Source organism: Haplochromis burtoni, unplaced genomic scaffold (genome assembly GCF_018398535.1).
Source record: "Haplochromis burtoni strain Fernald_Lab_line unplaced genomic scaffold, NCSU_Asbu1 Contig_12, whole genome shotgun sequence".
NCBI classification, from domain to species: Eukaryota; Metazoa; Chordata; class Actinopteri; order Cichliformes; family Cichlidae; genus Haplochromis; species Haplochromis burtoni.
The window spans coordinates 4382887-4394411 of NW_024582373.1; the positions used below are offsets into that span (position 1 = coordinate 4382887).

The following is an 11525-nucleotide window of genomic DNA, read 5'->3' on the forward strand; positions in this document are numbered from 1 at the left end:
AATACATTTAACAAGGTGATGGAAACATTTCTCAGAGATTTTGGTCCATATTGACATGGTTACATTACAGTTACTGCAGATTCTTTGGCCTCACATCCATGCTGTGAAGAGCTCCTTCCATCATATACCTAAGGCAGTGTTTCCCAACCACTGTGCAGTGGAACATAGGTGTGCTGTGAGAAATGATCAGGTGTGCCTCGGAAGATTATCTGGTTCCACCTGATTGGTACTCTAAGCAATTGACTATGTGCACGTTAGCATATGCTACTTCCGGTGCGGAAACTCCTGTGAGGAGCTTTGTTTCCGGTGTCCTATTCACGCCCTGTTTACGGTCCAAAACAAGTTAAGCAAATGAATGAATCAAGCAGCGATTTACATTTCTATAGATTTCTTGGGCATTTACCCAATATATCTGTAAATGATGTTCATCAACTTGTCGATATTTTTCCCCCGTGCCTCAGAGCAAAAGAGAAAAGGGATTCAAATATTATATTTCTCAGCTGTCCCTCGTTTATTGCGGGTGTTATGTTCTAAAAATAACCAGCGATAGGTGAAATCAAGTAGCCAATTAAATTTTTTGACGGTGCAAAACGTTTGGTGGACATCGTGGACATACAGTACTGCACCTCAGCGTCACACTGCTAGCGATCGATGCAGCGATTCTGTACTGTACAGGAGAGACGTCACGGAGGAGATCGTCTGCAGCGATCAGGACGCAGGACACAATGGGATGTAAAAAAAAACGTGCAAACTTGCACTAAAAAAATCTGTGAAACAGCGAGTTGAAAGGTGAACCACGTTATTAGCGAAGGACCGCTGTAATTTTGAAGGTAAGTCACAACATACCCTTCGTAAATACTAATGTATAGAAGCCCTTACCAACAATCATTAATTTTTTGTGTGGCTTTTTTCACGGTTTGTTAACATGTTGTGTAGGTGTGTACTTGACTAGCTGATATCGACATAAAGGGGGAAACATCTGGTTTGACTATTCTTCACCTGTAGTTTGAATGCTGAACATTTGCCTGTTTAAATCATAAGACCAGTCATTATACAGAGATGTGCTTCTGAATGTGGACGATGTGTCTTCTGCTGCAGTGATGCAGTTCTGCTTGTGTTGAGTGATGTAAACAACTGATCGATCTAAACTCTTTAAACGTCAAAATTGATCTTTAGATTTTTTTATGACACAACAGCGGTGAGTGTTCCCACCTTCTGCTCTTTGTAACTTAACGCGATCTTTCCGTTTTCGAGTTTTGGACATGATTTTGGAGTATATTTTTGCAGTAGCGATTGACCGCAAAGTAAAGCTACCGGAAATGTACAACCCCACATCCGGTCTCAAACCAGGAAGCTAGCATTTTCTCGTGCACAGGGTCAATTAGCGTGAGTAACATGCAGAACAATTACATTCTCTTCCACTAGAGGGCAGTACAACTGCCTGCTCTAATTAAATGGGTTGCCAACTGCCAGTAAAACAGAAGAAGGCAAAGAAGAAAGAACATCGTGTAAAAGCAATAGAAAAAATATTTGAAAAGAAAATTAGTCAATCTGACCTGGTTCCTGGAGAAATTCCGACCCATATTAAGACCCTAGCGTGAGTAGTGGTCAGAAGAAGAAAAAACGTGTACTGTGGACAAACTGAGCCAATTCTGCTATACCTGATGTGCAGGTAAAAATGATCAATATGCTTTTTGTGATATTTTTGTTTTGTGTGCCGTGTGATTTTTCTAATGTGAAATATGGTTTTCACATTAGAAAACCATATTTCAGTGAAACACTGCCCTAAGGTGCTCTGTTGGATTGAGCTCGGGTGACTGTGGAGGCCATTTGAGTACTGTGAGCTCACTGTCATGTTTAAGAAACCAGTTTGAGTGGGATTTGAGCTTTGTGGCAATGTACTTTATCCTGCTGGAAGCAGCCATTAAAAGATGGGTATACTGAGGTCATAACAATGCTCAAGAAGGCTGTGGTGTTTAAACTACACTCATAAGGGGACCAAAGCGAGTCACGATAATATCCCTCACACAAGTACAACACCAGTAGCCTGATCCAGTGATTCAAGACAGGATCATGTTGTTTCATGTTGCTCATGCTAAATTCTCACCATACGAATGTTGCAGCAGAAATTATGACTCATCAGAGCAGGCAACATTTTTCCAGTCTTCTATTGTCTAATCTAGATGAGCCTGTGTGAATCACAGCCTCAGTTTCCCGTTCATTGCTGACAGGAGTGGCGTCCAGTGTGGAATTTGGCTGCTGTAGCCCAGCACCAGAATACAAGGTTTGAGATCTTATGTGTTTAGTGATCCAGTTTGGTATACCTTAGTTCTAAAGAATGGTTATTCGAGTTTATATTACCTTTCTATCATCTCAAGGCAGTCTGGTCATTTTCCTCTGACCTCTGAATGAATAACGCAACCAGAAAGATGGTTTTCTGCCCAGTAGATCAGCAGTTTCTGAAATATTGAAACCAGTCCTTTTGGCAAAAACAACCATGTCTCACATTCAAAGCCACTTAAATTACCCTTCTTCCCCATTCAAGATGCTCAGTTTGAACTTCAGTAGGTCATCTTGACCGTGTCAACATGAGGAGGAGCGCACTGAGTTGCTGCCAAATGTCTGCCTCATTGTATTGTTGTGTTAACAAGAAGTTGAGCAGAGTACGTAGCCCTAATGCAGGGGTGTCAAATTCAAATACACTGTGGGCCAAAATTCAAAACTGGAATTATATATTTTATGGACTCAAGGGACACATTTTGCTGAAAAACTGAATATGGAACAAGCAAAGCTTAATACTAAACAATATATATATTAGCTGTATAATACCAGTAGGCCAGCTCTAATAGTAATTTGGTATGGCTTCGCGGGCCAAATGTAATTAGGCTGCAGGCCAAATTTGGCCCATGGGCCAGAGTTTGACACCTATGCCCTAATGTTTCTGATGATCTAATGACAATTGCCCGCCCATTATTAGTTGGAATTTTAGCTAATGTTTCAGTGCCTATGGGGTAAAATGTTGGCATGGGAAGGGGAGAGCCTTGAACACAAAGTGTACACACTGTGTCCAAGGTTTAAAAGCATAATAATGTTGCAAACATTTTAGCAAAAAGCTTCTTGTAGTTACACATCCATCACATACAGAGCAGATTTATTAGTGGTTTCTCTTTACTTTTTACTCCAAGTTCAGTCTCTGCCAACTCTCTGAGGGAAATATCTGGTGCTTTAGTTGCTTAATGTTATGCTCGCCAGGTGGTCGCTAACATCGTCAGTGAACAGTGAAGTTAATACAGGCAGCAATTTGATGAATCAAAATTTGTACTTACAGCAGCAGGAAAGAAATGCTAAAGAGGATTACACTGAAAGACCCTCTACGAAAAGGAAGACTAAAGTTTTAAATTGAGTACCTACTGTACAATGTGTGCCTGAATCCATTACAGCAGCAAGGCCATTTACTATGAGAACAAATACTTTCAGCTCTAACAAAAATTCCACTGGATTCCTTTTCCCTTATAGGAATAAAACATGCAACAGTAAATGCTGATTTTGTGATTTTTTTTTCTCTTTACTTCTGTCTATGGAAGAGATTCTCCAGGCAGGGGTGACACCTTTGTTGTCACTTCCTGCTGTTCATAGCAGGTAAAACTGCAGCAAGAGAAAACAGCACACAGTGCAGGAAACAAAGAAAGAGAAGCTGCGATGATTTAAAAGATTTGCGCTGTGCTTCCTCATCTAACACTGACAGTTATAATGAGAACCTGTCATCTCTGGCTTTGAAACTCATGGCCATACTGATTAAACACACACGGACCCCTCCAATGTCCTTGATTGCTCTGTTCAGCAAAGAAATGCAAATTTTGCTCATAAACAAAATGACTAATTTGTTTCCTAAATGACTTCCTGGTCTTGAAGTATTTACTAAAACATTGATTACATCAACAACCAGGTATTGTTAGTAAACCAGTACTATAAAGCACATATTTTTGTAATCTGAGCTTTAAAAAGCAAATGATAACCCTGCTTATTTCACTTAACATGTTTAATATGAAACTGTTGAACATTAGACTGTGAATAGCTGGCCTGTCTGATTTCTGGAATCGTAACTTATCCACTCATGTATCATTTTCAAAGTGTCTGTTCATTCCATTGTGAGACTAAAAGCATAAAAGGGGAAGTAGACTCTGCACAAGGGTGGAAAGCTGTTTTCTGAAAGCATCTACAAAATTCTCTTGGACAGCATTTCCAGTGGCCCATTTCAAAATGTCATCCACTGTCTGGGGAGTGGGTGTTGCATTAAGGATAATGAAGATGGCAAGAGGGTGAATGCTGTCTTCCTCGCTGAAATACCATACAAATTGTTAGATTGATAAATGCTGCCTAAAATGACAGGTAATGTGGCACACCTTCAGCCTTCCAAGCTGGAGTGCAATTCTGCAGTGCACAGCTGCATCTATGCGGGGGCCCTTTTCCTTGTTACCAAAAAAAGTCTAAAAATAGCTAGTGGGAACCCTGAGATGAGGCATAGAACACAAGCCTGCACAAAGACAGCTTTCAAAGTTGAAATAGATCAAAGTGCAAGCGGAAAAAGAGCAGGTTATTTTAGTGACAGTGACAATCGAGCTTCAGTAGAGCATAACTAAGACTCCCACACTGACACAAAGAAGGAGGTTCTCAAATGTGTGGTAGCAGCCCGATAAGAAATTTCACAATTAAAAAAAACAGAGCTACAGGTCAGTCTGACTTCTCTTTGCTAAATAGTAAAACTGCCCCTGCTGCTAAACCATTGAGAAAATACACCAGCAACAAAGCAGTCCAATAATGGAATTTCGCAGACAATAGGTCTGCAAAACTTGCAAGTTACGCAAATGCACGGTGTGAAATAATTTATTTTTACTCGATGTATCTTCAAAGAAATCAAAAGGTTACCGATTTTCCAAAATTAACCTCGCTTTCCTGGACTGATCGACGGTTTCTCCTCCTCATTGATGCTTCCACATCAGCAGAGGCGCGACTGCGATTAGTGAACATCACAGAGGGGGGGAATGCGCTTCTAGTTATTGATCGCTCTTGATTTAGATTTTTCTCATACTTCAAGTAATATTTGCGCTGATATTATGGAGAGGTGGGAAAAGTTGCTCGAAGTGTGCTTTTGCTTTATGATTTTTGCAAGTTGTTAAGATGAATGGAGAGAGAGAGAAATGAATGCATTTAAAGGTACGACTCACCAAGCGAGTTCCCAATGAGTGAAACGAAGAATACAATAATGTAAGCCACAATGAGAACCCATTCATACTGCTTGGGGTGTAAATACTCTCTCCAAATATATCTCAGAAGTTCCTCGTCGTCATCCAAGGTGGGATGCACATGTAACTCCGTGCTGTTGGGTAGATGTCCAGAAGATAAGCACTCCTCGCAGTCCACGTTCCCAGTGATGCCAGACATGCTTCCAGGTGTTTTGTGTGCCCGATGAACTGCAGCTGTTGCTTGTGCGTCTGCAGTGACCGCAGGTTGTTTGAGCACACTGCAAACGCGATTCTAAATGCGCTCCGCACGGACCACTCGTCAGAATGACGCTGGTCTCCCTTCTGTCTCCATTCAAAGCCACTGCAGGGTCAAACACCAACACAGCAGATTGCAGCGAGCAACGAGCTCTGAGCTGCAACCCGAATGCCCACTCGCGTAAAAATAGAGAGAAACGGGGTGTTCGGGCATTTCTGCGGGGAGGGGTGCAGGAACAAGGTTTGGAAATGAATGGGGTGATTTAAAATGCATCAGCTTAATCTGCTTTTAATTCTGTGCGAAATTCAATTACAAGCATATAAAGGAGGGCACATTGGACGGACGGCTTGAGACCAATTCACGGACACGGTTAACCCCCTTAATCCAACAGTGCACTTGTTTTAAACTAATTGGTTTAACTGGGTCCTGTAGTGCTTGAGCAAATTGTTGTGACTGTGTGAAGGTAATGACTGAATGGTGGGACAAGCCTCAGACTGTGTACCAATTTATTGGGGACATGTTTTCGAATTTTATTTAAAAAACGAAACAATGACAACAATATAAACTGCTGTTTTTATGTCATTAAGACTCCTTTTTTGTATTTATTTAGTCTTATTTCTCTTTGTCACAAGCTGTGAACAGCTCTGGTGTAAACAAATCATAAATCTGAACATCATTTCAGCATCTTGTTTTTTGGGGGCATATACTGCATACTGTCGCTGGGTTTGTTTAGGCAGCTCTTCTGAGCAAAATATGGTGTTATGATGACGGTATGGAAATCATGATTCCATTCAAAATGAATAGACCAGATTAAATCTGCAAGGCAGTCAAAGCACAACTGCAGGACTCCTGCTGAGAAGTTAAAAATGAATTAAATGGTACATTTGAATTAAAGATGTGAATCTCATGGTGGAGCAGTGCTTAACAAGGCTGCCTTACAGGAAGCTTCAGTACCCTTGATAACATAAGACATATACATCAAGTGAGGGTCCTTTAAAAAGCCTCTGTATGAATCCTCTTCCTCATGGTTTATGTTGACATCATAATATATTTGAATTCAGGATTAGGTTTTGTAAATTGTGCTTTATGTATCTATATGTGCATGCACGTATACATTGTACTGGGCTACTGTGCCTGTGAAGCAAACTGTCCCAAGGGGGCATTGCTACACAACTCTACCCACTACTGAGTTCTGGTTGGCTCCTTGTATGATCTCCCTTTCCCTATTTTGTTTCCCTGTCAGAGTGATCTGTTTTTTTCTTGCAGTTTAAAATCTAATCTAAGATTAATTTAAACTTAGCTTTAAGTGTGTGTGAATATAACGTTTATCTGTCTGTCCGTTAGCCACGTAAACTGTCAGCCTGTCCATTTTATATTCTTCTCAGCCAGTGTCAGCTGAGAGTCTCGGTGGATAAGCGGTTGTGAAAATTGTTCAGCCATCTACTGTAGTATGAAATCATTAGTGTCTAGTTATTTTACAGTTTTTTCTGATTGCTTAAGCACATTTTTTGTAACTATTGGCTAATTTTGCAAAACTCTTCACACAAATAAGAAAACCTGTCACCCAATAATCAAAACATTGTAGTTCTCTTGCAAAAGCAAACACAGCTAGATTAACTCTTCACACCTTCGTAAAAATGGTGTTTCCGTATCAAACAGTACACACAAGCCATCATCTACTAAGCACACAATGCGCCAACTGCACACTGATGGTATGAATACAAAACACATCTGGCTTTTGCTTTCTCTGTGCACAAGGTAGGCTATGTCAGTTTGAGCTCATACTTCTGTCATAGATCCATAAGCATAGAGGGATCCAAACTTCAAGTACTGGTGTTTATTCAAACACATCAAAACAAACACAAGTGTTTATTTCCAAGTATAGGATTATTTGCAATCGCCATAATGACTATATGGGTTACTTGGTCTGCAGTGAACATGCTTCCTCTGCCCCAGCATCTGGTCATCTAGCAATTCTGTAAAGTAACAATTTCAGTATTTTTACATCAATGGTATTGGTGTGTTTCTCATTGGCATATGGCAGTGCTACAAATCTTTGTGCGAAGTGACTGTACTAACCGATTCTCATTTCAAGATGTCCTTATGGTACTTGCTACAGTGTAGCGGCTCGAGTTAGGCTGGACCCGTTGGCCAGCTACCCTCAGGGTCATTCCACGGTTGATTACATGGTCCACTATTGTAGCTCTGATGTCATCAGCAATTCTATTTCTTACTCTTCTTACCCTTCCTATCCCACCTCCTCGTCCTCCTCTCCCCCCTCCTCGTTCTCCTCTTGGTCCTCCTTGTCCTTGTCATCCTCTTCATCCTACTTCTTCACCTCCACGTCCTCTTCCTCGGCCTCCTCTACTTCTCACTCTTTCTGCTCCCTCCATTGTACTCCACACACAGAGCTTACCTGTATTATAGTGCTTAGGCTGATTGCAAAGTGAACTAATTATCTAAAAAAGTTTTCACATGTGGCAGTGTGCCAGACAGTTGGCAAAATAGTGTAAATAATGGCCATAAATGTGTATAGTTTTGCTAGGAGTGCATTGATCATTTGGAAATTGAGTGTAAAGCAGTGAGTTGTGTTTACAGTTCTGCAAAAAGAGTGCTGTGCAGTGAATTGTAGCTACAGGTTTGCAAAGTGTGTGTTACAAAATTGCAAACTGAGTGCAAAGCAGTGTTTGTGCTTTTAGTTTTGCAAACTCAGTGAGTGGTTTTGCTATAATTATCAATAGTTTTAGAAATTGTGCTATAAGAATCACAGTTAGGGTTTAAGCATTCAGAAAAAACTGTAAGTCCCTCAATGTACCTCAAAAGTGTCATTGATTGAGGTACTGCTAATAATTGTATTAATGTTTTCTTGACATTAATTTGAAGGTGGGTCATGAAATAATAAATTTTTAATTGTTGTTGCAGTCAGTGTTATTGCTAAAACCTTTTAGGAGACATCGGTCTGTTCAGCAACATGAGTCATCTATATTTATTGTAGCAAATTGATTAATATTTGTTTTTACCCCAGTCGTTGTCATTGTCCATTAGCTTTCCCACAGAGCACCCAGGTATTGACTTTTCTGACTGTGATTTCATTATTAGGGGACAGCAGGGTTTCTTTTCTTTACGCTGAAATTTGCCTTGTTTACTGCATTGTATAATCATTTCTTGTATGTCAGAGAAGACTTGTGTTAGATATGCCTCATTAGTCGTTTTTACTGCATTAATGTGACACAAAGTGGAGATTTATCAAAGAGTTTTTTATTTAGTGCAGCCATGAACTGAGTCATTACAACTATGCCTCCTTATCCTGAAGGTCAGACACTTATGTGTCCTTTCTCAAGACTTCACTCTTGATAACATAAAGTAATGCAAAAAGAACATGTTCAGGCAAGAGGAAGGACAAACAAGTGCTGAGCTATAATCGTTAGAAGTGGCAGACTAGTTGTCACCCCACACCATATTTCCTGTCTTAATGCTAGACTAACTGACTGCTCACTATAGCTTACACCTATTTACCTGCCTGTTAAAACCACTATCTAATGAGCCAATCACATGGCAGAAACTCTGTGTATTTAGGTATATAGACATAAGTGATGGGTCAGTCGCGAAGAAATGGCTCTTAGAGCCGGCTTGTTGAAGTGAACGATGCGAGCCGACTCCTTATTGGGAGCCGTGGGATTTTTTTTGTCTCTCACTTTTTTTCGCAGGTCAGCCTTTTGTTTGCGCTGAGCAGAGACAGGAGGAAACAAACAGACCCTTCCGTTTGCGCCCTGCCTCCTCTGCTCAGCCGGTAGTTACACTCGCACACGAAAAGAGCAGGAGGTTAAAGAAAGAGAGCCGGGTTTTCTGACAAACCATCCTACTTTGGCAAAATGTCCTACCCTAAGTAGTTAATGCACATTTCTGCTGTCACAAAGTGGCAAAGTAATACCAGCACAAATTTAAGTAGGTATGATGGTTTGCCACTTAAATTCGCCCATCAGAGTGGGCTTGTAGCTCATAAAGCCAGGACAGTTTGCCACTTAATTTTACCCGTTAAAGTGTTTTTCTAGCTCTTATTAATAAAGGTATGATGATTTTCCACTTAATTTTAGCTGTTAAAGTATGCTTCTAGCTCAGTTTCACAAAGTTAGGACTGTTCACCATTTAACTTCGTGTTGTGCGCATGCGCACAAACAACGGTTAGGATGGTTTGTCAGGTAGGATGGATTCCCAGAACACCGGGAGCAACAAGTCACAACATCGTCACATTAAAAAGGTATGGTAAAGAAAATTGAGTGACACCAAGAAAAGAAGAAAAATCTGGAACCATTTTAATTTTATTGACAATACAAAGGCAGAGTGTAGAGCCTCGCCGTTGCTCTGCGGGTACCTGGGACTACTGGTGACATGCTCAAAACAGTAGTCCTTTGCAAAGTCTTTCATTTCTTGACATGCAAATTGTGGGCCATTCTCGGTAATCAATGCTTTAGGTATTCCATGGTGTGCAAATATTGACTTTAAATGCACAATCACATTGGCTGAACGAGTTGGGCTGAGTATATCTCGAGAAATAATCTACTACCAACAGATAGTTTTTGTCTTTTAGTGTAAACAAATCAGCTCCTAAATTCTGCCTCTCAGGTAAAGGTGTGGGCATAAGAGGTTCCCTCACATTAACTCTCTCCTGTATGCACAGCCTGCACTTAAGGACAAGTTCACTGATCTAATTACTTAAGCCTGGCCACCACACTGCTTGTTGGGCACGTTCTTTGGCACTTAACTACCCCTTGGTGACCCTCGTGTATTTTGTCCAAAACTGCATTTCGCATGTTTGCAGGTATGACCAACCTTGTGCCTCGCAGTAGTAGTCTGTTGTGTACACTCAAAACTGCTCTTTCTGACCAGTAGTGTTTTACTACTCCCTGCAGCTGGTTCCTGTCAGGCCAGCCCTCTGCACAGAACTTCATGACTTGGGAACAGACACTGTCAGACTGTAGCTGCTCACGGAGATCTGCAAGGTATTTGCTGCTAGTAGGAAGGCCCTCCAGCACTGCGTCAACGTAAATATCGGTGTCCTTCATAAGATCATTGTCTCTGGGCATCACGCTGTCTGCCAGCAGTAACCGTGACAGCGTGTCGGCTGTGGTGAGGCTTTTGCCTGGAATGTGCCTTATAGTGTAAGAATACCTCATTAGGCGCATGCGGAATCTCTGTATCCGAGGTGGAAGCAAATCCAAGGCTTGCCCTCCAAGTAGGCTCACAAGTGGCTTATGGTCGGTCTCAAGCTCAAAGTGTAGCCCTAGAATAAAGTCACTGAATCTTTCACAGGCCCAGGTGAGCGCCAGCGCTTCTTTTTCCAGCTGGGCATAGCGCTGCTCTGTAGGTGTCAATGATCGTGAGGCATACGAGACTGGTGACCCATGTCATTGTCTTTCTGTAGCAAAACTGCCCCCAAACCCATATGAAGAGGCATCTCCTGAGATCTTTTGGGGTTTGTTTGGGTCGTAAAGCTGCAGTACTGGAGCGGATGACAGTTCTTCTTTTAAACTGTTAAACGCGTTTTGTTGCTCGTGCCCCCAGTACCACGTTTTTAGTTGAAAGCAAGTCTCTCAGTGGTTTGTCTTTTTCGGAGAGGTTTGGGATGAATTTCCCCAGCTGATTCACCATTCCTAAGAAGCTCCTAAGCTCACTCACGGTGCTTGGCTCTTTCATATTCTGCACCGCACTAGTTTTGTCAGGGTCAGGACTCATGCCTTCAGATGACACAATGAATCCTAAGAATTTCACTGCTCTTTTGCCAAACTCACATTTTGACATGTTAAGGGTGACGCCCGCCTTCTCTGCACGGTCGAGGACAGCGTGGAGTCTCATGTCGTGCACCTCTTTCGTGGATCCCCAGACCAGGATGTCGTCCATGTGGCACACGCCTCCCGCGAGGCCGGCTGTCACTTCCGTCACCATCATGCTTTGGAAATGCTCTGGTGCACTGGAAATACCAAATGGCAAACGATTGAAATGGTATCTACCAAATGGCGTAATAAATG

The 11525-nt window shown here is 41.6% G+C and overlaps 1 protein-coding gene across 1 annotated transcript in view; it reads right to left on the minus strand.

Moving 5' to 3' along the window:
- Positions 1-5650, minus strand: part of hcrtr2 (hypocretin (orexin) receptor 2) — a 25921-nt gene extending 20271 nt beyond the window's left edge. Inside the window, exon 1 of the mRNA XM_005915522.3 lies at positions 5226-5650. Within this exon, the coding sequence (XP_005915584.1) occupies positions 5226-5442 (217 nt within the window). The 5' untranslated portion in view covers positions 5443-5650. The remainder of the gene's footprint in view (positions 1-5225) is intronic.
- Between the last annotated feature and the right edge of the window lie 5875 nt (positions 5651-11525).